Source organism: Hippopotamus amphibius, chromosome 1 (assembly GCF_030028045.1).
Source record: "Hippopotamus amphibius kiboko isolate mHipAmp2 chromosome 1, mHipAmp2.hap2, whole genome shotgun sequence".
Lineage (NCBI taxonomy): Eukaryota > Metazoa > Chordata > Mammalia > Artiodactyla > Hippopotamidae > Hippopotamus > Hippopotamus amphibius.
Window position 1 is genome coordinate 102,707,091 of NC_080186.1, and position 27,996 is coordinate 102,735,086.

General features: G+C 40.8%; 1 protein-coding gene across 1 annotated transcript in view; it reads right to left on the reverse strand.

The window, feature by feature from the left end:
• VTCN1 (V-set domain containing T cell activation inhibitor 1) overlaps nucleotides 1–27,724 on the reverse strand; it is a 29,988-nt gene extending 2,264 nt beyond the window's left edge. Inside the window, exons 1-6 of the mRNA XM_057702225.1 lie at nucleotides 27,654–27,724; nucleotides 25,923–25,987; nucleotides 25,696–25,758; nucleotides 14,099–14,446; nucleotides 10,772–11,050; nucleotides 4,409–4,578 (exon numbers count right to left, since the gene is read on the reverse strand). Of these exons, the coding sequence (XP_057558208.1) occupies nucleotides 4,454–4,578; nucleotides 10,772–11,050; nucleotides 14,099–14,446; nucleotides 25,696–25,758; nucleotides 25,923–25,987; nucleotides 27,654–27,724 (951 nt within the window). The 3' untranslated portion in view covers nucleotides 4,409–4,453. The remainder of the gene's footprint in view (nucleotides 1–4,408; nucleotides 4,579–10,771; nucleotides 11,051–14,098; nucleotides 14,447–25,695; nucleotides 25,759–25,922; nucleotides 25,988–27,653) is intronic.
• Between the last annotated feature and the right edge of the window lie 272 nt (nucleotides 27,725–27,996).

Consider the following 27,996-nt stretch of genomic DNA (forward strand, 5'->3'; position numbering starts at 1 on the left):
AGGGTCTGGCAACCAGTTGGACCAGGGGCCATGCAAGCCTACTAGACCTCCCACATAGCCTGTGACAACAGGAGGACCCACACAACCCTCATATGAAGAACTCTAGAGCAAATAGCTTGGATGATGGGAGGGGAGTGTGCTGTTGGGAGGCATAGGAGGTCTCTTACAAAATATCACTTCTCCAGGGTCATAAAAATGTAACCAACCTACTAGATACATGAAAATACAAACGGCAACTTAGCAACATGAGGCAACAGAGAAAGGTGTGCCAGATGAAGGAACAAGATAAAACCCCAGAAGAACAACTAAGTGGAGATAGGCAATCTACCTGAGAAAGAGTTCAGGGTAGTGATTGTAAAGATGGTCAGAGAACTAGGGAGAAGGATGGACCCAAAGAGTGAGCAGTTGTTTTTAACAAAGAGAAAATATGTATTGATAGAACAACCAAACAGAAATGAAGAATATAAATAACTGAAATGAAAAATACACTAGAAGGAATCAGCAGTAGACTAAATGATGGATCAGCAAACTGGAAGACAGTAATGGAAATCACTGATGCTGAACAGAAAAAAGGAAAAAGAATGAAAAGAAATGAGGACAGTTTAAGAGACCTCTGGGACAACAACAAGTGCACTAATATTCACATTATAGGGGTCCCAGAAGTAGAAGAGAGAGAGAAAGGGACTGAGATGAAGACATAATAGCTGAAAACTTCCCTACCCTGGGAAAGGAAATAGATATCCAAGTCCAGGAAGGGCAGAGACTCCCATACAGGATTAACCCAAAGAGGAATATACCAAGATACATTGCAATTAAAATGGCAAAAACTAAAGATAAAGAATATTACAAGCAGAAAGGGGGGACTTCCTAGGTGGTGTAGTGGTTAAGAATCCACCTGCCAATGCAGGGAACATGGGTTCAGTCCCTGCTCCAGGAAGATCCCACATGCCGTGGAGCAACCAAGCCCGTGCACACAACTATGGAGCCTGTGCTCTAGAGCCCATGAACCACAACTATTGAGCCCAGGTGCCACAACTACTGAAGCCCATGCACCTAGAGCCCATGCTCCACAATAGGAGAAGCCACCAAAATAAGGAGTCCATGCACCACAATGAAGAGTAGCCCCCACTCGCTACAGTTAGAGAAAGCCCATGTGCATCAAAGAAGACTGAACACGGCCAATAAATAAATAAGTGAATAAATAAAGCAGCAAGGGGAAAGCAACAAATAATATACAAAGGACTCCCATAAGGCTACCAGCTGACTTTTCAGCAGAAACTCTGCAGTTCAGATGGGAGTGGCACAATGTATTTAAAGTGATGAAAGGGAAGAACTTATAACCAAGAATACTCTAGCCAGCAAGACTCTCTCATTCAGATTTGATGGAGAGATCAAAAGCTTTACAGGCAAGCAAAAGTTAAAAGAATTCAGCACCACCAAAACAGCTTTACAAGAAATGTTAAAGGAACTTCTTTAAATTAAAAAGGCCAAAACTAGAAACATGAAAATTATGAAAGGAAAAAGCTCATAGGTAAAGGCAAACATAAAGGTAGGAAATCATATCATGCACAAAACTAGTAGGAAGGCTAAAAGACAAAAGTAGTAAAAATCATCTATATCCTCAAGGGATACACAGAACAATTAGATGTAAAATATGATGTCAAAAACAGTAATCATTCAACTTCTCTGGCAGTCCAGTGGTTAAGAGTTTGCCTTCCAAAGCAGGGGGTGTGGGTTTGATCCCTGGTTGAGGAGCTAAGATCCCACATGCCTTGGGGCCAAAAGAATCAAAACATAAAACAGAAGCAATATTGTAACAAACTCAATAAGGACTTTAAAAATGGTCTACATCAAAAAAAGCTTTAAAAAAAGACCCCAACAATCATGAGGAAGGATAGTACAAATGCAGGGTTGTTAAAATGCATTTGAAATTAAAAGATCACAACTTAATACAATCATGTGTATATATATAGATTGCTATATAAAAACCTCATGATAACCACAAACCAAAAACCTATGCTAGATATACAAAGAAGAAACAGGAATCCAAACATAACACTAAAGATGGCCATCAAATTTCAAGAGAAGAGAACAAAAGAAGAACAAAAAACACTTACAAAAACAAGCCCCAAACAATTAACAAAATGGCAATAAGAACACATACATATCAAGAATTACTTTAAATTTAAATGGACTAAATTCTCCAATCAATAGACATAGAGTGGCTAAATGGATAAAAGAACAAGACCTGTATATATGCTGCCTATGAGAGACTCACTTCAGATCTAAAGACACACACAGATTGAAAGTGAGGGGATGGAAAAAGTTATTCCATGCAAACTGAAGTCAAAAGAAAGCTGGGGTAGCAAAACTTATATCAGATAAAATAAACTTTAAAGACTGCTATGAGACAAAGAAGGATACTACATAATGATCGAGGGATCAATCCAAAATGAAGATATAACAATTGTGAATATATATGCACCCACCATAGGAGCACCTAAACACATAAAGCAAATATTAATGGATATAAAGGGAGAACTCAACAGTAACACAATAATAGGAGGGGACTTTAACAACTCACTAACATCAATGGACAGATCATCCAGACAGAAAATCAGTAAGGAAACACTGGCCTTAAATGATACATTAGATCAGATGGAGATACATGTATAGATAAAACATTTCATTCAAAAGCAGCAGAATACACATTACTTTCAAGTGCACATAGAACATTCTCCAGGATAGATTACATGCTAAGCAACAAAACAAGCAGTGGTAAATTTTTAAAAATTGAAATCATATAAAGCATTTTTTCTAATCATAATGCTATGAAACTAAAAGTCAACTACAAGAAAAAAAAGACTGCAAAAAAAAAACAAAAAAAAAAAACCAAGCACGTGGAGGGTAAACAATATACCACTAAACAACCAACGGGTCAGTGAAGAAATCAAAGAGGAAATTTAAAAAAAATACCTAGAGACAAATGAAAATGAAGACACTATCCAAAAATCTATGGGACACACCAAAAGCAGTTCTAAGAGGGAAGTTTATAGCGATAAAAGCTGACCTCAGGAAACATGATCTGACCTGATCCCCACAACAGCCCCATAAGAAAGGGTTTCCTCTCATTTACTTGTTTGCATACCACCTTTGCAATTTTTATGTTTTGATTTCAATCACTATTTTTAAAAATAAATGTAAAATTTTTTTTACTTCACTCAAAAATCTAAGCAGATCAACAGATTTTTGCCTTCCCTTGAGGACTTAACCGTCTAGGCAAGGGATATATGTGTCTTAAAGAGTGTAAGGTATTATAAATTATACACACTCACCAAGGGGATGTGAGATAAAAGGACCGTCAGGAAATTGGTGAAGGAAGTGTGGATCTGAATTACTACAGAGTAGAGGAGATTCCCAGGAAGGGGCAGAGAGAGAGGGAGCGAGGCCAGAGAGCAGTAATAAGTAGCTGAGAGAAGGAGGAACCTTAGGGAGAGAAATTTAGAGAGCTGTGACTGCACAGCTGAGGACTGTAACTTTCACATAATAGTCCCTAGAGAGTCACTTGAGGTTTCAGAGTAAAGGAATGCTGTGATGAAAACGGCATTTGAAAAATTTCATCCTGCCACCTTGTTTCCTCTCACCTGAAACAGAGGAAGGAGCAAGTACAAGGCTTTAGAACTAGTCGGGGCATGAGATGATGATTAGGGTCAATCTGAAAGACAACATGGGCAAATACTATAGAGTGGGGTAGAAAATTGACCTGAAGGACACGGGGACAAAAATAGCTCTCAGGTTGTGAGCCTGGTGCATGGTGGCAGTGCCACTGCGTAATGTGCTCGTGTTGACTGTAACTTCATCAGCTCAGCTGTACACAAATTCCACATGCAGAAGAATATTCAGAAAGAAATGTCCCACCGATAATTTCAAGCCAGAGGAGTGAAGTGAGAGTGGGAAGACTCAGCAAGAGGGTTAGTTGGTGAGCGATTTGTCAAGTCTCCAGTCAACAGGGGCTTTGTTGGGGGCGCTGGGAGGAGGCCACTTACGGGAGCGATTATGCTCATGTCATGATGTTTCATTGTGAAATCCAGAGTAACGAGTCAGGGCCAAATCTCTCTCTCTTCAGTAAGATAGGTTTGCCTTCAAGGTTGACTCCATAAATGAAAAGGTGTTTGGATTTACACAAGTATTTGACTTGTATGGAGTTGTTTTTCCTGTAAGTCTGTCAGTGAGGTCCATACTCTTTGTTAACAAATGCTTACCTTTCACAATAGCAGTGGAGACAGTGCCTACTGCCCTGACATTATTAGACGTTTCTCTCTGAGGCTGATGTGCGGGGCTGTTTGATTCTTGTTAGGGACACACACACACGCAACGGATCCCCCACACCACTCGTGATTCATCTCACCTGTCGTACCAATGACTTTGCATGTTTCTGTGTAGCCAAGGTACATTATCTTAGCATCAGGTAAGGGCAGAGAGGCAGGAGTACCCAGCTGATGGCAACAGAAGAAGAGACACACCGGGAAGCCTTTGAGTTCAGCAGCTGTAGGTGACTTCGCCTTTTAATCTCAGAGTCTGTACAGGGAGAGAAAAAAGCTCAGGGTCATAGAGGAAAAGCTGGATGTCTTCTTCACATGGCTGGTCAGCAAAGAAAAGTACCCAAAAAAACAGAGCAAGTTGTTCCTAATAGAACTTGTGCCCTAATTTGGGGGCAAATTTGTACCCCATTCTCCACCTTTCTGTAACTGGCTTAAAAGCAGAGCTTTCCCTTCCTTCCCAGACGTTCCCTTCTCTCGTCCACTCCAGTGAGCACCCAGCCAAATGAAAAATGATGCCAATAAACAGATAGCTATTGGTTACCAAATAAAGAATAAGTTAAACCAACAGCCATGGCCAGTCCTTGGTTTCAGACACATTTTTTTTCCCTCTAGGCAATGACCTTTACAGGTTCTGTCATTTACTTTCATCACATCACTGCAAAGTAATGAGAAAGTATTGTTCTCATTTTGAAGTAGAGAAAGGCAAAAGTGAAGAAATTAAATTACTCTTTACTCTATTTTCTCCCTAGACAGTCCAATGTCATTTAGTTCATTTCAGCTCTGACATTTACTAGCTGTGTGACTTCAGGCAAGTTTAGGCAAGTTACTCAGCCTGTATGTGCTTCAGTTTCTTCATCTATAAAACAGGGCTAAAATAATAATAATCAGTTTATAGGGTTCTGATAATTAATGAGTTAATACATGTAAAGCACTTAGAACAAAACCTGGCACCACAGTAAGCACTCAGTGAATATTAGCTATAAAAACTATAACAGTAACCCCACTCAAGCCTAATCAACATTACTTCCATTAAGCTGATCATTTCCAAGTCCACCTCCTTAGCCCAAATTCTGTCCTAAACTCCACATCTGTATTTACAGTTGCTACTGTTTCTGTTAGTCTGCTTTTCAGTTCCATACTGAGTATCTTAAGTACTATAGAAAAGATGTCACTTCTTCCTTTAAGGCTATTTTGTAATATATAAGGACTGGAATTGTGTTTTTAAAGAAAAGCGTTCAAGTATGACAATAATACTGTTTTCACCAAAGTGCTGTTTAGTAGTTGAAACCTAAACTATTTAATGTCATTTAATAAAGTGACCAAACTGTGTTGTGCTCTTTATTGCATTTTCACAGCTTTGAAAATCTGTGCACATATTGTTTCATAGAAAATGTATAGCTTTTTATGTGCTATTTTATAGTGGTTCTTTTGCACATTTAGTTCTTTAATATTGAGAGGTCAAGAAGTTTGGTTTTTGAATCTGTTATATACTAAATTATGTAAAAGGAGATCTCAAACCTCAAAAAAAATTTAAATACCAGGAAAAAAAATTTAAAAATTAAAAACAATAAAAATATAATGATTCAGCAAATATTTTTGAGCACTTGTTTGAGTTCAAAGGAGTCCAATAAACACCCTCTCCCCAGCTGAGTTACTGAACCAATTAAAGAGTAAGACAGAAAAAGGCAACTGGAAGACTAAAATCACCTTTATTACTGATAAATCTGATAATAAAGGATTAAGCTTTGTCTTCAGGGAAGTGAGCTGCAGCCCAGACTTCCCTAGTGACAGGCAGCACAAGACTGAGTCAGGCTTTCTCCTGCAAGGGCAGATTCTACCCCTGAAAACTGGTGGCTTGGAGGAGCAGAGTAGAATGTATACTTCTGGTTAGCTAGAGAGAAAAGGAGAAACGAGGAGCTGAGCTACTTATGCCCAGCTTCTCCTAATAAACTCACTAACTGGGTAAGTTAATTCCTCCTCTGGGGAAGCGTGAAAGAGGGGAAAAGAGAGAGACTAGAAGGGTTACATTAGTGGGGATCTCTTCCCATGGAAGGAAATATGTGGAGTGGGGATGAAGCAGTCTCCCCCAGACTTGTTATATGCTGGGTACTGTGCCCAGCGTTGGACGTCTCTACCTTTGTACACAGCAGGCACTTTCAACTCACCATCTACAAAATCTTCATCTTTTCACCAAACATGTTGCTTTCCCTACATTTTCATTTTTGTTGTTGTATGTAGCATTACTAACCTCCTAAGCAAACTGTGTAGAAGCATCAGACCGCTTTTTTTCTTTTAAAGCTCTTTATTGGAATATAATTGCTTTACACTGCTGTGCCTGTTTTGCTGTACAACAAAGTGAGTCAGCTGTATTTATACATAGATCCCCATATCCCCTCCCTCCTGTGACTCTTTCCCCCTCTTCCTGCCCCGGCCCTCCAAGTCATCACCCATCATTGAGTTGATCTTCCTATGTTATGCAGCAACTTCCCACTAGCTATTTTACAGTTGGTGGTGTATATATGTCAATGCTACTCTCTTACTTCGTTCCAGCTTCCCCTTCACTCCCCACCACGTGTCCTCAAATCCATTCTCTACATCTGCATCTTTATTCTTGACCTGTCACTGGGTTCATCAGTACCATTTTTTTTAGATTCCATATATATGAGTTAGCATACGGTATTTGTTTTTCTCTTTCTAGCTTACTTCACTCTGTATGACAGTCTCTAGGTCTATCCATCTTATTACAGATAATACAATTTCATTCTTTTTTATGGCTGAGTAATATTCTATTGTATATATGTGCCACATCTTCTTTATCCATTCATCTGTTAAAGGGCATTTAGGTTGCTTCCATGTCAGACCACTTTTGACTTGTTCCTTCTCTTGTCCCTTACATTTGTGTCACTGAGTCCTGTAGATTATTTTCTTCATTAACTTTTGATTCTTCCCGCCTTTCCTTCCCATTGTCACTGCCCTGGTTAAGGCCCTCATTATTTCTCCCCTGGACACTGACGTAGGCTCCTGACTTCATGCCTTCATAGTCTATCAAAACCATTCTTTTTCTTTAAAACCCAGTTTGAACTCTACCTCATTTATTGAGCCACTACAGTAATAATGAACAACTCCTTCCCCTAGGCAGCATATCCACATGGATTAACTTCTCTTATGACAACTGTGCTATTTGTCTCAGTATTTCATGGGACTTACAAATTGCCTTGCATATATTTGGCACTCAATAATGCATGTTGAATGAATGACCCAAATGAGCAGTATAGTTAGAGAACACAGGATATAAACCCCATGGCCTCATTCAATTATTTAAAAGCTCACTTTGTGCATGATAAGGAGGAATATGTTATTTTATCTTAATTTTGATATGTCATGCTTCTAAAAGTCACATATAGTCCTAGTCCTGGTACACGGAACACTTGTTCTGATGTATCCAATAAGCATGTACGGAAAAAGAACCTGCTCACTGAATAAAAGCTGCTCTAAACTTCTGTGGTTTGTTCAGTTATTGTCGTTTCTATTAGAAGGCATGAGTTATATAGTTTGGAGATTTTAATTGAGACCTAAACTGAGCTACTCTTGTTAACGCTCATTGTTTTAAATGCCCAATGCTTCATTTCCCCCTTCTCTTCTGGGAAGGCCTTCCACCCAGGCACTGCCTCATTGGTCTAAGTACGGGCTGCTGACCCAAGTTAAGCCGTTCTGGGAATGTAGAATCAGACTGAGGGACTGAGTTTCAGTCTAGTGACTCTCTTGCGTGAAAGGGACTTTTAAAGATAGGAGCTCTTGGCAACCATATTCTTGCCCTATAGACTAAAACAAGAGAGAGTAAGTTAGAGAGCAAAGAGAATAAAGTAGAAATGAGAGACAAAGAATCCCAATGGAATTTAAGTTCTTGGTTCCAGCTGTTCCTGAAGCCACACTGCATTTTCTGTCCTTGGTTTCACGAGACATCAAAATACCCTTTTAATAAATTCCCCCTTTTAACTTAGGCTTGAGCTGGTTTTGTTTTCTGTTAAAAGCAGCTAGAAGTGTTCTAATTGGTACAGTCACCAATTTGTTCCACAGGATAGTGGGAGAGCTCTCTTTTTCTCATATACATGATTTTTTTTATTAGATATGTTTTTTATTGTGGTAAAAAAAAAACAAAAACATGTAATAGGGACTTCCCTGGTGGTCCAGTGGTAAAGAATCTGCCTTCTAATACAGGGGATGCAGGTTTGATCCCTGGTTGAGGAATTAAGATTCCACATGCCGCAGGGCAACTAAGCCTGAGTGCCACAACTATTGAGCTTGTGTGCCACAAACTACAGAGCCCTCGTGCTCTGGAGTCTGCGCACCACAGCTACAGAGAGAGAATCCGCATGCCACAGCTAGAGAGAAGCCCGTGTGCCACAGCAAAGAGCCTGATCACACACCGCAGCGAAAGATACCACATGCCACAGCAAAGATCCTGAGTGCTGCAACTAAGACCCAACGCAGCCAAAAATAAATAAATGAATGAATGAATAAATAAATATTTAAAAAACCCAAAACGTAATATAAAATATACTACCTTAATCATTTTAAGTGTACAGTTCAGTAATGTTAAGTATATTCACATTGTTGTGAAAAAAAATCTCCAAAACTTTTTCATTTTGCAAATCTGAAACTCTTTGCTCATTAAACAACAACCCCCTATCCTTTCCCCTTGCCCCCAGCTCCTGGTAACCATCATTCTATGTTCTGTTTCTGCGACTACTTTAGATACTTTATAAGTAGAATCGAACAGTATTTATCTTTCTATGACTGGCTTACTTCACTTAGCATAATATCCTGAATATCCACCCATGTTGTAGCACATGAAAGGACTTCCTTCCTTTTTAAGGCTGAAAAATATTCCTTTGTATGTATATACCACATTTTGTTTATCCATTCATCTGTCGATGGATATTGGGGCTGCTTCCTCCTCTTGGCTATTGTGAATAGTGCTGCTGTGAACATGTGTGTGCAAATATATCTTTGAGACACTGCTTTCAATTCTTTTGGACATAATACACAGAAATGGGGATGCTAGATCACATGCTGGTTCTATTTTAAATGGTTTGAGGAACTTCCCATACTGTTTTCTATAGTGGTTGCACCATTTTACAGCCTCATCATCATGCACAAGCATTCCAATTTCTTCTCATCCTCGCCAACACTTGTTATTTTCTGCTTTGCTGTTGTTGTTAGTAGCCATTCTTATGGGTATGAGGTGAGATTGTGGTTTCCATTTACATTTCTCTGATGGTTAAGGATGTTGAGCATCTTTTCATATACTTGTTGGCCATTTGTATATCTTCTTTGGAGAAATGTCTATTCAAGTCCTTTGTCCATTTTATAATCAAGTTACTTGACTTTTTTTTGTTGAATTATAGAAGTTCTATATGTATTCTGGATACTAATCACTTATGAAATATATGATTTGCAAACATTTTCTCCCATTCCATAGGCTGTATTTTTGTATACATAAATTTTAATTAGAAATAGCTGATGAATATATGGTTTATTTAGTTAAATTCAGCAAACATTTAAAGGGCACTTGAAATGTACAAGGTTGGGAATTCCCTGGTGGTAGAGAGGTTAAGACTTGCGCTTTCACTGACACAGACCTGGGTTTGATCCCTGGCTGGGGAACTAAGATCCCACAAGCCACATGTGTGGCCAGAAAAAAAAGTATGCAAGGTATCCTGCTTGGTACTAGTCTTGATATAAGACAGTGGTTCTCCTGACATACTCCGTCCCTACAGCTTGAATTCAACTTAACCCCAAGAGGCACGGTCTTAAAATTCATAATTCAGTCTGTGCATTTAATTGTAGGTTTTGGACTATACTAAAGCACCCAGGGAGACCAGGGTGTTGAGCCTCCCTGGCTCCTGGTCTTCTCAGCCTGGGAGGCCAGCTCAATCTAGAGTTTTCAGATTAACCTTGGGCCAATAATAGTGGGATATGGAGCAAGTCCTAGAGGGACTGACTCTAAGGCAGACTCTAAGAACTTTAGTCTTCAAATCAAAAGTCTTCTCAAAGGCAGGCTTGACCCAAATCATTTTTGAAGGACGTGGGATGTAGATCACCAGCTGAACATATCAAAGATTTCAAATAATCATCACTTCTCCACTGCTTTACCAAAGCAATCCTTCTGAGTTATATAGGGCCTTAGAATCCTAAACACAGCTTTCCAGGCAGTAAGAAGGCATACAAGATGAAAACTAATTGCCACCTTTAACCTATATGCCATAAATATTGTTTTGTATTAATTTTCTTCTTACACAAATGCAATCCCAACTGGAATTGTGATCAAGGTCTCAGTGAAACTTTCTGTGCCCTGATACATAATATATCTGTTAAAGAAATTAGATTTTAATTTACACTTGACTATGGCCCCAATAAACCCATACCAAAAGTGTGAAGGAACCCACCTGTCACTTTGATATCCCCGGTGGCTTTGGCAATGTCGTTTTCAATCATACAGGAGTATGTGTTGTTGATTGTGACATTGTAGAGTACGGACACAACCTTCATGGTCACATTCTCAGAGTTCAACTCAAAGCTGGTGTTGGAGACTTCTGAGAAGTTGGCTCCCTGGTCAACTTGGGACGCCCAGACCACTGTAGGCTGGGGAAACCATCGGGGAGCCTCACATCGTAAGCTCTCTGAGCTGGCATTATAGTCCACATTGACCTCTGGGATGCTGAAGGCTGCAGGGTTGAAGGTCAAAAAGGGCAGATATCAAGGTCAGACAGATAAGACAATATAGCCTTAGAGGTGCTAGGTCTGAAAAACGCATTGAAATGAGTCACTGCTTTCCCAGTGGGCTGTCTGTGTATGACCCGTTGTATTGTAGATGCAAAAAATGATCTGCTCATAGTATTGCTATACATCACACCACTTTGGCCAATATCACAAACTCCAAGGACCTAAGTTCTAGGTACAATATTACAACAAATAAACTTCTCCAAGTAAGAGGAGTTCCAGTGAGCACAAAAAAAAAATGATCAATTAGGGAAACTGGGTATTTATTTTCCCAGGCACCTTTGAAGCCTCCTGAATTTTGTGTATCTTTCTGCCTGGAGGGTAAAGTTAGGGCAGGGAGGTAGCAAGAAGAAACAAACAGCATGCACCTACCCACAGAAATTCCACACACAGGCCTTGTCCTTATGGGGATTTGAAGTTTGCTTGGGTGGACACTGCCCAGCCCTGCTACCCGTGAATAAAGACAGGCATTTGTTTTCTTTTAAGGTAATTCTCCTCACAGGGGAGGCAAGTACATTTTGAACTTAAGACTAACTTCCTCGTCTATCTAGGCAGAGAGACACTTGTACAAAGTGTTAAAGCCTGGACTTTGGCCTGTAAAATGTCTATTAGGCCAAAGGGGTAAGATACAAATTATTAATTTATTTGGCATCTTCCTTTGCCAAGGACTGTGCTAGTGTTGAGTGAGAGGTGGAAGGAAAGCTTTTATTTTTTTTTTTTTAATTTTTTTATTTTTTTTTATTTTTTTGGGGGTACACCAGGTTCAATCATCTGTTTTTATACACATATCCCCGTATTCCCTCCCTTCCTTGACTCCCCCCCCTCGAGTCCCCCCCACCCTCCCCACCCCAGTCCTCTAAGGCATCTGGAAGGAAAGCTTTTGCAGTGCCCTTAAAGAGCCTGCTGCCCAGCAGGGGAGACGAGACTTATGTATGTGGAGCAGGCAGGGAACAAGCTCCGGGGGGCGACATGGGAACCTGAGTGTACGTGACAGGGAACCATCATTTACTGAGGGTGAGGGTGTGCTCTGTGCTAGGGGCCAAATTCCAGACATTATTTCATTTGTCCTTCACCACAGTCCTAGGGATATCTGTTACTGTGCCCATTTACCAAAATAAGCTTTTAATTTTGCAATAGTTTTAGATTTACAGAAAAGTTGCAAAGATAGTACGCAGAGTTCTTGTATACTCCTCACCCAGTTTCCCCTAATATTAACATCCTAAATAACCATGATGCATTTGACAAAACTGAGAAGCTATCTTTCGTGTATTACTATTAACTAAACTCCAGACTTTATTTGGATTTTACCAGTTTTTCCACTAATGTCAATTTTCTATCCCAAGATCCCATCCAGAATACCACTTTGCACTTATTTGTCGTGTCTTTTTAGATGCCCCTGGTCTGTGACACTTTCTCAGTCTTTCCATGTTTTTCATGATGCTGACAGCTTTGAGGAGTACTAGCCAAGTATTTTGTAGGATGCCTTCTTTTGGAATTTGTCTGATGTTTTTCTCATGATTAGACTGAGGTTATGGGTTTTGGAGAGGAAAACTGTAGAAGTAAAAGTGCCCTTCTCATCATGTCACATCAGAGAGTGCATGCTATCAACATGACTTATCATGAGGATGTTAACTTTGATCACCTGGCTGATGGTATGTTTACCAGGTTTCTTTGGAAGCTGGACTTCACAGAGTCTAACACACCCTATGTGTGGTGGTTGGGGAGCCGCGAAGTTCTAAGCTCCACCTCCTGGAGGAGGAGAGATCCAAAAACATTATTTGGAATTCATCTGTAAAGAAGATTTGTTTCATCTCCCTCATAAGTTTGGACTGGTATATTTATTTTATACTTAGTTATAATTTAATACTATTTTGTTTATCTTGTTGCTCAAATTGTTCCAGCTCTGCCATTGGAAGCCCTTTCAGTTGGCTCCCGTGTCCCTTTGACCTGACTCTATTAATTCCTATTTTAAGACGAAGAAGCTGAGACTCTGTGAGGTTGCCTTGCCCAGGCCACTGTAAGTGCCCACGTCTGACTTCTAGATCTATGCTTCAAACCATTACATACACATGTTATGAGGAGTCCAAGAAAGGCCTGTGCAGACTGGCTTAGGCTGGGAGGCCTCAGGACACGTTCTGCCTGTTCTTCAAGGCTCCTCTCAAATGTCAGATTCTCTCCACGGGGGCCTTCCTATCCCTTTCCTCCTTACGCATTTGGATATGATCTCTCTCTTCCTCTGAATCCCCAAATCACTCTATATTTTCACCTAAAGCATTTAATACACTTCACTAATTAGGATAGATATTTACATATGTTTCTTATCTCTGCCCTGACCCTCAACTCTGTAAGCTCTGTACTATGAGCGCTACAGAAGGAAGGACAATTATCTTTGTTTTCTTAATCTCTTTTTACTCCGTACAGTATCTGAGTCCCTTATACATAAATTAAGAAAACATGTTAAATTTAGTTGGTAAGGAAGTGTGGATTTCACTGGGGGAGGATTCGTGAGTTTATAGGACAATATTGTTTTGGTCAGTTACCTTTGAACGTCTCCTATAGTGGGTTCCACTGTCGTGAGTCCCTGGATGTATATGATTTCAGACTTGGGCTAGGGCCCTCTAAGCACAGAGAAGTTGCAGACCAGATTATAGGCTTCTCTCACTAGCAAGACCAAAGGCTACCATAAAAGGGAAAAAGCAGAGAGCCACTGATGGAGAAAACATATTTTAGCAAAATATTACAGGGAATATATGAGAACATTTGGAAGAAGCTAGAGTCCTGAACAAAGGATTTTAAGACCTAATATTATAGTGGGTTACTTCTGGAATTGGTGTGGGTCTTGGACAGCAAGGATGGCTGCTAGCAGAATTTGGATGGTCTTTGTCTGACATTAGTCACTCATGAGCATAATATGACATTTCATCAGCAATTCACACTCTCTAGTCTCAAATATCTTCTGGCACCTTCTTCCCCTCTCTTCAAAAGTAACTTACCTCCAGTTTTATACTCGAGGTTAGCATTCCCCTTGCCTTTAGAAGTGATGATGTAACATTTATAGATGCCAGCATCTGTGAGCTGCACATTTTTCAGCCTCAGAGAGGCATTGCCAACTATTACTTGATCAGTAAATACTGCTGTCCGGCCTCTGAACATTTCATCCTGGTCTGACAAGTCATCTTTGCCTTCTTTGAACTCATGGACCAAGCCTATAACACCTTCCTTCTGCCACTGTATCACGATATCAGAAAGTTTGATGTCAGGTTCGAAAGTACAGCTCAGGATTCCATCCTCCCCAATGTTCCCAGTTGAGGTGAGAGTAGTGACCGTGATGGAGTGTCTTCCTACAATTCAGGAAACAAGGGTCAATGCCAAGGGAAGCTTTTGAACATCTACAACCAAATCCTTCATTACTAAAAAGCCAAACAGGGACTTCTGTAATAAATTAGAAATATACAAAACAGGAGAGGCGTGAAAAAAGAAGACAATAAAAATAGAAAGAGCATTAAGATAATAGTTTTGATACCTACAGCAGATCTGCCAAAAGTAGGTAAAAAAGCTACACAGTAGCTTTTTGAGACCAAGAAACTGAAACCTGGAGACCAAACAAGAGTAGAACGTATGGGACTTGGGTTTTGAAGATGAGAATTCAAATCCTGGTTTGTCACTTAAGAGCTATGTGACCTTAACTACGTCTCTGGGTCTCAGAAAAATGGAGGTAATGATATCTGTCTTACTACCTTAAAGAGGTCCTGTGAGGATCAAATCAAATGGATGTGAACTTGATTTTCTAACTGTAATACACATATAAGGTATTGGTATTCTTAGTTAACCAGAAGTGGCACAAATGAAACCTCATGTTAACTAAATATAGCTACTAATTCTGAAGAATGCTAAATTCTAAAGTGCTGCTACTTTTATCTGCACTTGAATGATGAAGAAACTAAGGCATAGAGAATAGAAGTGACTTGGCCAAGGTTAGAGTGCCAGCTATGGCATAATGAAGAATGGTACTTAATTAAATTGAGTTTTTGCCTGAGATGGAAGTCACACCCTCCTCTCCAAACATATCACAAGTAGAAGTATTAATAACGGTGACAGCCACGTCCACTGCCTCTTCCTCACTTGCTCAGCCGATAGCCCACTCAGTCTGTAAAGAGTTGACCAGCTCTTCTTTCTGTACTGGAGGCTGCTGACTGGGGATGCCTATAGGGGTGATTTAATTAACTGAATATACTTGAGAGCCTTCTTCCATGGTTTGGATGTGAAGCTAAGGAGAGGATGGGTCTTTGAGCTCAAGAAGAGAGTGGAACAGACCCAAAGAAGTGTGGGGGGAGAGACCATGAGAGGAAAAGATGAAGAAAGTCCCCTATCCCCAGAGCCGTCTTAGATCTTGAAGGTTTTCAGATCTAGTTCCTGTCCTACTGTCTGAGTATCCTTTAAACAAACACCTTACATTATAATGGTCTGCACAAACCTCTCTTTCTTACAGCCAAGAAAGTCCAACATGGTGGGTGCTGAGCTCTTCTCAACTGGACTTCTTAGCTTCCTTATTGGTATTCCTGCCTCTCATCTTTGCCTCCATCTAATCTATTTTACATAAATTAATCTTATATAATCTTTAAGGTAGACCTTAAAGTTCAATGTGAACATGTCAATTTTCTAATCACTAATCTTCCATGGCTCCCAAGGGCTGTGGAGTAAACTCCAAACTATACAGCATGGCCTTCAAAGTTAAATACTGCAGGGCACACAGGAAATGCTCATGGGTGTTAGCCCTTATTGCTGTCTTTCCAGCCACACTTTCCACTACATCCTTTCAAAGTCTATCCTGTAGTCTTTGCATATCAAGTGATTTATTGATTTGCTGCTTTCAATGGACAAATACATAAGCAAAGCATATTTGCTATTTTTCAAATGTAAGGGGTATACATTATGAACATAGGGAATATCTTTGGCGTCTTGTGTCTTCCAGCCCATAAGAGGTTGGAATTGTCTCATTAGCTCCTAGGCCTTTATAAAGTAGATGAAGATAACAGGTGACGCACAGAACTAGAAAAGCAAGCTAGATGAATTTATATTATAAAGAATAGAGAGCTACTGATGGAAGAAAAGTTATCAGTAAAAAGGAGGCAGGGGCAACAAAACATGTGCATAGGCTGGGTTGGGAGGATGTTTTGGAGGCCTTAGAGTAGCTGCGATGCATGGTCATTCGTGTGGGAGATTTGGGAGAAAAATTATGAAAGAGGGTAGTATGAAGTTTAGCTGGGTAGTATGTGTACAGCACACCGCATCCCCTGCCTTGGCATTTTCTGGAACACTGCTTTAAAGATTTAATGTGCTTTTTAATTGTTTTTATTTGACAGATTGATATCCAAGACATTGCAGGCTAATAGCGGTTATAATTATGCTGTGCATCTTCATACACACCCCTGTTCATCGTGCACCTACAATTTATGGTTCCCTCTACTCCTTCATCACCAGTTATCCAAATTCTACTTACATTCAAGGCTATTCAGATGGCAGGATGCGCATGAAACCCTCTTCTGATGTGCCAAAACAAAATCAATAGATTCTCTCTTTACTCTTCCCGAACACTTTTTTTTTGCCTTTATTATAGCATCTGTCTCCCTCTGCCTTGTCTCTAGTCGGTCTCTGGCACAATTTGTAAGCTTTTCAAGGGAAAAAAATGTCTTAATCATGTTTGTAAGTCCTATAACGCTTTGGTGGTTAATTTTACGTGTCAGCTTGACTGGGCCACAGAGGACCCAGACATAAGGTCAGACAATCTGGGTGTGTCTGTGAGGATGTTTCTGAAGGAGATTAATATTTGAATCAGTAAAGCAGATCACCCTCCTTAATGTGGGTGGGCCTCATCCAGTCAATTAAAGACCTAAATAGAACACAAAGGCTGAGCAAGAGGGAACTCCAACTGCCTTTGAACTAGGATATGTCTTTTCCTGCCTTCAGACTTGAACTGAAACGTGTCCTTTTTTTGGATCTTGAGCCTGCCTTTCAGGCTGGAATTAGGTCATTGGCTCTCCTGGTTCTCAGGCCTTTGGACTCAAATCTCCTGGTCTCCAGCTTGCTGACTGCTGATCTTGGAACTTCTCAAAGTCCAGAATCACGTGAGTCAATTCTTTCTAAACATGAGTCTCTCTCTTTCTACCTTCTCTCTCTCTGCCTTTCTCTCCCTTCACTGCTCTCTCTCCCCGCCACTCTCCTCCTCCGTACACATCCCCCCACCACCACCCCCCACACATATCTACACCCACCCTATTGGTTCTATTTCTCTGGAGAACCCTAACGGATATAAATTTTGGTACCAAGAAGTGGGGTACTGCTGCAATAAGTACCTAAGCATGTGGAGGAAGTTTTGGAACTGGGTAATGGAAGAGTTTTGACATGCATGCTAGAAATGTGGAAGTTAAGGGTGATTCTGGTGAGATCTCAGATGGGAAATAAGGAATATGTTATTGGAAACTGGAGGAAAAGCAGTTCTTGTTAGAAAGTGGCATCGAACTTGGCTGAACTGTGTTCTAGTGTTTTGTGGAAGGTAGAACTTGTGAGTGTTAAAATTGGATATTTAGCTGAGGAAATTTCTAAGCAAAGTGTCGAAAGAGAGGCTTGGTTACTCCTGACTGCTTATATTAAAATATGGGAAAGGAGAGGGATGAGTTGAAGAAGGAATTGTTAAGCAAAAAGGAACCATAACTTGAAGATTTGGAAACTTCTCAGCATATCCATATCGCAAAAAATGAGAAGACTGTTCTGAAGAGAGCACTCAGGGTGTGGGTGAATAACCATTTGATAAGGAGATCATAGGTGTGACTCACTGGGATTTTAACAGCCACCTCAACAGAAGCCAGGAATAGAGACAGGCTTACACACGGCCTGCTCGGTACGGAAAAACTAAAGGGGATAGAAAAATGAGACAAGATGAAGCAAGGCTGTCAGACTTCTTAGATCTTATAGGACCAGACCATAGTGTTATTCAGCTCTATGCTTCAACAGGCCAGAGGGCCTCTAATGGAAGCCTTAGAGACGGGTCCATCTGGAGCCTGGAGCGTGGGGTGCTTTTCAGCCTCTAGAATTGTTAGAAAATAAATTTCTATTGTTTAAGCTACCCTGTGTATGATATTTTGTTATGGCAGCCTGAGCAAACTAAGACAAGTGCCTAGTGCTGTGTTTCTACAGAGAAAAATACTATTTGTTGAGTGAATGAATAAATGAATGAGTGAATGAATGAAAATCAGTAGAAATCAAGGCACTGTTTGAAATAGTGATTTTATCCGAAATGATTGTAGGAGTAGGGAACATTTGGCAAGATTATCCCATCTAAATTTTGGGGAAATGTGAGTCAGTGAAAAAAAAAAAGCAGTGAAAATATACCATGATTCTCAATAAAATCATAGAGCAATTGTAACTATGTCAGAGCAAGGGTAAATTTGATAGTAGTTTATAAAGTTCCATTAAAGTTGAATTGAAAAATTACTTTTTAGAAACAAAAAAACATGATTAGCACAGTTTATGGAGAGAATGAAATGGTAATGACATACCTCAGTTCAGTAATTATGTTACCGAATTAATTTTAATGTGTTGGCCTTGAGCCCACAGGTGGGGAATTTGTTGAAATATCTCTTAGAAAACTTAATGATTAGAAGTAGGCAGCTGTGGGGTGCCCCAGGGACCCGCTGCAGGCTCTAGCTCATTTAAGGTTGCATTAAAGATGTGGCAAATGGAATGAGTGTAAAGTTCATGAAATCCCCCCTCCTTGTAGCAAACCAGGAGGAGGAATAAAAGCCAGTGAGAATTAAAAAAAAAAACCATGAGGGTCTGGCCGTTGCTTTGCACCCAGAAAGCAATCAGTAAATACTTATTTGTTAGGTGCATAAATGACGGTTACAAGTGACAAAATGAAATTTAACTTGCAAGCAATAGCATTTAAATATTGCTTCTCTCAGAAAGAAATCGGCCTTCAATTTTGCAAACAAGTATTGGCTCAAGGAGCTACGTTCTAGGAACCACAGTCTGGCCTAATGTGACTCTCCAGACCTCTTAACCACCAGGGGCTCTTGTGTGGTGTGTTGAGGGTAAAAGGACTGTGAGGTGGTTAGAGGCAGCTATCTGCGGATACAAAATTTTGTTAATGTAAACAGGCATGGATTTTAAGAGTTCCATTGGTCTCTAAGATTCCATCAAACCTCTTTAAAGTGAGAAGCCCCAGCCACTTACTGAAAATGAATTCTCCAGCTCACGAGGGCTCATTGCTCTCAGAGCTCTGGTCTGCGTGGGAAAAGAGGAGCTGTCAAAGGGGAGCAAGCTGAACTTGGGGCCATTCTGTCTTCACACGGGTGGGCACTATTCAACTGCCCTCTGCGGGAGGAGCAGGAATCTCTTGGAAAGTGGGGTTATAGGTAACACAAAGCAAGGATTCTTTATAGAAATTATGATTCTGGGATGCCCCACACCACTGAATGAAACCTGGGAAATGAACTTCCCTTTGGAATGACTCGGTAAGACAAGTACTGTAGATTCCAGTAGCATAGCGAGCATCCTCAGCTTCTGCTGTAACCCAGCTGTGCAGATGGGCACCATAGCACATGGCTTAAAGGTGGAAACACATAGGCTTAAGCCTGCACCAGTGGAACCTGGGGTGGTACCTGTGGGTGCCACTCTTGCCAGAGAAGAGGCAAGGGTTGGGGATAACAGTTGCTCTTGTGAGAAGACATCAGAAAGGATGCTGGGCCATGGGACTTCCCTGTTGGTCCAGTGGGTAAGACTCCACGTTCCCAGTGCAGGTGGCCCTGGTTCGATCCCTGGTCAGGGAACTAGATCTCTCGTGCCGCAACTAAGAGCCTGCATGCCGCAAGGAAGATCCCATGTGCTGCAACTAATACCTGGCACAGCCAAAATAAATAAGTAGATAAATATTAGGGAGGGAGGAAGGGAGGGAGGAAGGAAGGGAGGACGGATGCGGGGCCCAGGTTAGATAAAGGAACCATGTAAGGAAGCAGCAGCGGAGCATGGCATTTGAGAGCAGGTATCAGGCTGTCTGTGTTCAAGCTCCAGCTCTGCCACTCACCGGATATGGGACCTTGGACAAGTTTTCTAACTTCTCTATTCCATGATTATCTTCATCTGTAAAATGGGGATGCTAATAACAGTAGCTCCCTCAGAGGGTCCCTGAAAGGACTAATGATACAATGTAGGTAAAGAGCTTCACATAGTACCTGACTTACCACACGTTAAACCTTAAATCAATGATGTTGATAACAATTATTAATTAGAATCATTTGGAAAGATTGCAGATCAGAGCACCAGGAGGAAAGAAACACTTTACTACATGCTTTACTAATAGTGACTCATTTTAAGCCAGATAACAACCTTGAGAGGTAGGAATTACTGTTCTACCCATTTTATGAGTGAAGACAAAGAGGCTCTGTGGGATTAAATGGCTTGCCTACAGCCCCGTATCTAGCACATAGTGGAGCCAATATCAAACTCGGTCTTATCTGAGGTAGTCCTGAGCCTGAACTCTTTCTACCACATTTTGCTGATATCCAGGGCCAGACTGAAAAATGTGGAGAGCCTACCCGCTAAAACAGTATCCCCACCTCATGTGAAAATGAAACCAATTAAAAACCTTAAAGCAGATGTAAGAAAGGCCAACAGCTGTTTATTTTCTCAGGTGACTACAATGAAAAGATATGTATCAAATTCTTTCCCAGCAACTTCAGTGCTCCTGTGTTGGTGCCACGAGCACACGCCTGACTGCTTTATCCAGTGACCAAAGATGGAGCATAATTAGGAGGCAGTGTCCTGTGGCTTCCTGCCCTGGCTTCCCTAACTTCAGAGGAGTTTCCTGGTGTGGCCTGGAAATTATACAAATGTTAGGAAGTGCTATGTGAATGCATTAATAATAGCAAATTATTATTAATGGTACGGATGCTATTAGTATAAACAGCAGTAGCCATTTATGACACATCTGTGTGTCTGGCACTTTATAAACACTTTCTCGTGCAATTCCCACAACGACTCTGACTGTCTTACCAGTGAGGTTCTGGAACATTGTTATATCCCAAGGGACACGCAGTTAGTGTTAGACCTGAGATTAGAACAACTCTGATCCCTACGTGTTCCCACTACACAGAACTGTTCAGTGGGTGAGTGAGAGCACAGGGACTGGCAAAGTACGGTCAGGGGCCTTTCCACTGCATCTCCCTCCTTCTCAAAGGGTCATCCACGAAGGCTGCCCTAACGCCAGCCTAATGGAAGCTGCTCAGCCTCTCTTCCAAACAATCCACCTCAAATGCATTTCATGTCTGATGAGGTCCATATGTAGACCTTGTAAGGAGTGGAATGGCTATGAGAAGGTGACATATACGGCCTCAGAGAGTTACAAAGAAGCAGACTTTTTTTTTCTGTATTTAGGAATATCTTTACATCTTTAAGATCTGTGGTCTCAGGAATAGTGACGCAAGGCTCTGCATGAGTGTTATCATTGCTGTCGGGTGATGGGTAGGCGTGTGGGTTCTGGAAGTAAATTTCCAGAGCTTGAGACACAACTGTGCCTGCTTGCCAGCCGTGTGCAACCTTAGGCAGGTTTCTAATCAGGACGTAGTCATATTTAATCTCCTGTTTGTTGTGAGTAGTAAATCAGATAAGGTTTGCAGAGTTATTTAGCACAGTGAGGTGAACACAGAAAAGGTTCAAAAGATATCACCAACACCATCATCATCATAATCACCTACCTAATGCTCTTTGCTTAATTTCACTGTCTTGTGTATTAATCCAGCTAAAATTTTATCTAATTTATTTAAAGTGTGATAATATAATGCTCTCAGGTAAGGGTTCTGGTCCTTTTAATAGAGGCAATTGAGAAAAATCCAACTAAATAGTGTTAAATTAATAAACAGCCTATTTAATCTGAAATAACCAGCTTTTACCTTATGAAATAGAAAGAAGACAGACAATCTTTCTTTGGTGGTAGGGTTTTAGTATTATTGTGTTGCAACTACTGAAGCCCTAGTGCCTAGGACCTGTGCTTCACAACAAGAGTAGCCACCACAATGAGAAGCCCGCGCACCACAACAAAGAACAGCCCCTGTTCGCCACAACTAGAGAAAGCCCATGCCCAGCACTGAAGACCCAATGCAGCCAAAAAAAAAAAAAAAGCACTTAAGGAGTACCTTCTGTATTCAAGGAACTGAGCTCAGTACCCAAGGTCATTATAGCTATGCCACAGGAAAAGATATAAGTAGCAAAATGGTGACTGTCACAGGGAAGCTGTGACAGTGTGAAAATTCTTACTAGGATGGTCAAAGCCCTATCAGATAAAAGATAACCCTATAAGGGCTCTGCTGCCAAGCCATTTAGCTCTAGGCCCCCAAAGGGTTAGGCACCAAGACTCAGAGTGAAGGACAAACACTAGAGTTTTAATTCAAGGTGGTAAATAAGATCAAGAATAGGGTAAGTTATAACTATGACAATGAGGTATCACCTCACACTGGTCAGAATGGCCATCATCAAAAAATCTAGAAACAATAAATGTTGGAGAGGGTGTGGAGAAAAGGGAAGTGTCCTGCACTGTTGGTGGGTAAGTTGGTACAGCCACTATGGAAAAGAGTTTGGAGGTTCCTTAAAAAACTAAAAGTGGAACTACCATATGATCCAGTAATCCTGCTGCAGAGCATATACCCAGAGAAAACCATAATCCAAAAAGAAACATGTACCATAATGTTCATTGCAGCATGATTTACAATAGCCAAGACATGGAAGCAACCTAAATGCCCATCAACAGATGAATGGATAAAGATGTGGCACATATATACAATAGAATATTACTCAGCCATAAAAAGGAATGAAATGGAGCTATATGTAATGAGGTGGATAGACCTAGAGACTGTCATACAGAGCGAAGTAAGCCAGAAAGAGAAAAACAAATACCGTATGCTAACTCATATATATGGAATCTATACGAATGGTACTGATGAACCCAGTGACAGGGCAAGAATAAAGATGCAGATGTAGAGAACGGACTGGAGGAGATGGGGTGGGGGGCGAAGGGGAAGCTGGGACAAAGTGAGGCAGTAGCATAGACACATATACACTACCAACTGTAAAATAGCTAGTGGGAAGTTGCTGTATAACAAAGGGAGATCAACTCGATGATGGGTGATTCCTTAGAGGGCCAGGACAGGGAGGGAGGGAGGGAGTTGTGGGAGGGAGGGGATATGGGGATATATGTATAAACACAGCTGATTCACTTTGGTGTACCTCAAAAGCTGGTACAAGAGTGTAAAGCAATTATATTCCAATAAAGAGCTTAAAAAAAATAGGTTAAGTTATAACTGTGGAAGCGGAGTTAAGCATTAGTGAGGAAGGTACCAAAATGTATGTACTGATATCTTTAAAAGTTAGTCCAAAATATTTGCTTTACCAGTCAATATTTTTATTTCCACATATAATATATGTTATAGAAGTTGTAGAAGGATAACACACATACATAAAATGTGCACATAATTTTGCAGTTTGAAGAATTATCACAACTCTGCCCCATGTCCCCGCCACCCACACTGAGAAATGGAACTTTACTATCCCCTAGAAGTCCCCTTACGCCCCTCCTAATGGCTGCTCTCTCACTCTTCCCTGGGTCATAACCATTATTCTGCCTTCTAATAGCAGAGATTCACTTGCCTGTTTTTTGTACAGAATATACTGTTTTGTGTCTGGCTCTGTCACTCAACACTGTGTTTCTCATATGAAAGCGTACCCAGTCCCTCAGTCACCAGGAAATAGAAGTTAAAATCACAACAGTATTCCACAATATCCAGGGTTGGTGAGGACGTGGAGCACTGGGTCTTTCATACACTTCTTGTGCAGAGTAACTTGGTAAGTCACTTTGCAAAACTAAATGTCAGTATCTACTAAGAGCTATGTATTGGCTTTCTGGACATACTATTTTGTGAAGTGCTTGTTTTGAGATATTAGATAAAGAATTAAAAGACAGCAACGACTAGGTCCTACTGTACTGCACAGGGAACTGCATACAATCTCCTGGTTTAAACCATAATGGAAAAGAATTTTAAAAAAAAGAATGTATGTGTGTGTATAACTTTTGCTGCACAGCAGAAATTAGTGCAACACTGTAAATCAACTATACGTCAATAAAAACATTTTTTAAATAAAAAAGAATTTAAAATGGATCATCACTTAAAAAGAATTAGAAGATAGCAAAACAAAGCAGAAAGAGGGACATTAATAAAGATAAAAGCCAAGATTAATTAAATAAGAAAATCAGAGAAAGTAAAAAGAAAACTAAAACCTGGTTCCTTCGAAACTACTATGAAGCTAATTAACACCTTGTAAACCTATTTTAAGGTGAGAGAGAGAGCGCGCCCATGAATAGGAATAGGAAGAGAGAAAATAAGATAAAGAGGAAACGAACTATAAAAGAATATTAGAATGAAACAGGCTAGTGAGCTCAGAAACAGATCCATACACATTTGGATACTTGATTTATGACAAAAACGAGAGGTGGGGGAGGGATACTGTTTTGACCTATCTTGACCACTATCTTTGCCCACGCACAAAATAGTTCTAGATGGTTGTAGATATAAATGTGAGAGGTTGAACATTAAAGCTTCTACAAGATAACCTAGAAGAAAATGTTTATGACCTTGGGATAGGCAGACTTCTTAACCAAACTGCCTACAAAAAACTCCTGGTATGAAGGAAAGATTGATAAATTGGTCTCTGTTAAAATTAGGAACTTTGCTCACTGAAAGACATCATTAAGAGAGTGAAAAAGCAAGCCACAGAGTAGAAGAGATTTTGCAATACACATAACCAAATTGCACCCAGAATATATAAAGAATTCCTACATATTGAAAAGAAAATGATAACCCAATAGAAAAATGGATGAAAGACAAAATATATATTTTTGTCGATAAAGAAAATGGAGAAGGATGCTAATGTCTTTTCCAGGCAAACACATCTACAATGAGTTTTCTTCATTTAGGTCTTGTGATTACTATTCAGTGGCAGCACACACGTTGGAGGAGAGTGACAGAGCGAAAAGACAGCTGGAACTGTAAAAAAGCAAAGTTATAAAGTGACAGCTTTGGCCACAGACTAAGTTAAAATAAATGTGTTGGCCTGAGTCAGGCGCTTTAAGGGAAATGAAGCAAACGACTTGCTTCAGAGAGGACAGCTGCTGGTCTAACTCACTCAATGTCTTAATTAATCCAGCATCCACAATAGATGCTTCTGAGACATGGTCTACACAGAAGAGAAGACTGTTCCTGCAACTGACATCAGTTAGCTGCATTCAGAACCTCACCATCCATGCCACAAAGGCTTCTGTTCCCTACAAGGAACAGCAGTCATGACCAGTATAAGTATTTTCTTTAAGAAACCTGTGTACAGACGTGATCCTCTTTAACACTTCAGCTGAAGCTTCATTGCAAAGGAATCATCTACTCAGGCCAACCATTGATAGAATGGCTCAGCCACAGCACGTTACCTATGATCCCAGAATGATATCTTCAGCACTATCCGGTAGACAGAACACGCTGATTCTCTCGACTACCTGGTGATGTAGACATTATTTCCTCCACACTATCAATGAGGAAACTGAGGTCCAGGGAGTTAACTGAAGAAAGCGCAGAGAACACAGTCAATAAGTAGAAGAACCAGTGCTCTACTCCGAGGTTTTCTTGGTCCAAGCCCTGTACTCTTGCCATTCTACCACATCGAGTGATGAGGGACTTAGTGACAAGGGGTGGATGGATTGTGATAATGCAATGAATCACATACCTGAAATACCGAAACCAATGATGAGTGCAATCGCTCCGGCCAGTATAATGATGGTACTAACAATGCTACGGAGGGAGAGAAAAACCGGAAATTACTTCTTCATTCCGATTGACATGCTGCTTTGCAACCTGGGCTCATACCGGTCGTTTGTAAGAGGTGCTATGTAAAGAATCATAACGTTTTCTTTAACGTAAGCCCTTTCCTAGAAGTAGGTGCCTTAGAAAGGAATGTCAAGAATTCCATCCCCATCCCCCTGGGTTGCTGGGATAAATTAAAGGAGTGGCTCTTTTATCTGACTGTGTGTATCATCTTACTTTCTTATTTCCTGATCAATGAAGAGCATACGCAGAGAATGCTGGGGAAAACCCGATGGCATTTCTGTCATGCCAGGTGCCACTAAGGGGGACTGATTCCATCCCCAGCCCACCCTAAGCATTACTGCCCCCCCCCTTACATAATTAATCTATTTCCTCTCCTTCCATAGACTTTAAACTCCACTAAGGACAACGGTCGTGTCTTCACTTTGTACCCACTCATCTCTAGTCCACTTCACCCTGTAGATCCTCGATGGGAGTTTGTTTTCTCTTATTAAAAAAGTAAGACATATTTATTACAGAAAGTTTAGAAAATACAAATAAGCAAAAATAAGACAATAAAGTCACCTGTAACTCCATTATCTGGACATAACAACCGTTAACTTCTTGATATGCATCTCGCCAGTTTTCAATGAGCAGATTAACAAAAGGCATTTGAGAAATAAACACATAAGGAAGTATTGCTTCCATTTACTGAGTGCTAGAATTACATAGCAGACATGTTGTTTTAGGCTCAATTTATGGATTATGTCATTTATCCATGTGATAACCTTATGAGGTAAACAAATTTATCATCTCCGTTTTACGGATGAGGACGCGACATAGGTTAAGCATCTTCCCTAAATTCATGTGGTTGCTAAGTGGCAGAGCTGGGGTTAGAATCTGTCTCCAGAATCTGCACTTGACTACTTCCTACACTGCCTCCCAAGGGTGGGGGCTCACAAATGGGGTGTGTCCCTCCTTTCTGCCCAAAGGAACCCATGAGGGGATACCGGCTTTAGCTGGTGAGAGGGACTCAGGCAGAACAGAAGGTGCAGGTCAGAGCCGGCATGGTGGCGAAGCCGTTCCTGGGAAGCCTGCCCAGGGCTGCCTGCTCTGGTGCAGAAGTCATCAGGCAGGTGTCCTCGGCCACACTCTCATTGCTGGCAAGTCACACGCACCCCACACCCACACTGATGTTACACAAGAGGCAGGACAAAAGAAAGGCACAGGGAGGCAAAGAATGATGCTATAGAGAGCAAAGGGAAGCGTGGGGCATTTTACTTTCTGCCCTGAATAGGCTTATTGTACCCAGCTCTCCTCACCTCAGGGAAGGGCCCACCAGAGAGAAACGACAGACTTATAAGAAACAATTTGAGGAAACAGTTACCCTAGAGGTTAAACCCTCATGAGGTACAGCCATAGCGGCAGCAAAATAAAGCTTTTAATAACAGGGTATCTGAAGTGGATTCCAAGAAGAGGCCACTGTTGACCACTGCCCCTCTCTTTACACACCCAGGTGTGGCCTCAGATCTTACTGGTCCAAATGTTTGAGAACAGCTAGACAAACTCATAGCAAGAGGTACTATACTATCTGGCTCTCTCTGACCACTGAGCTCACAGCACACTTGCATTTGTGACCCAGGAATTCACTTACTTTGGGTGAATTACTTCATCTCTCTGAGACTCAGTTTCTTCATCTTTAAAGCGGGAATAAGAGTAATTCATGCTCTACCTGCTATAAAAGTGTTACAGGTTGAAGTGTGCGCCCCTCCAAATTCATATTTTGAAGTCCTAACCCCCAGAACCTTAGAATGTGACTTTATTCAGAAATAGACATTGCAGATGTGATTAGTTACGATGAAGTCATACTGGAGTAGGGTGGGCCTCTAATTCAGCATGACTGTTGTCCTTATAAAAAAGGGGAAATCTAGACACAGACACTCACAGGGAAAGCATCATGTGAAGATGAAAGCAGAGATCTATAAGCCAAGGACCAC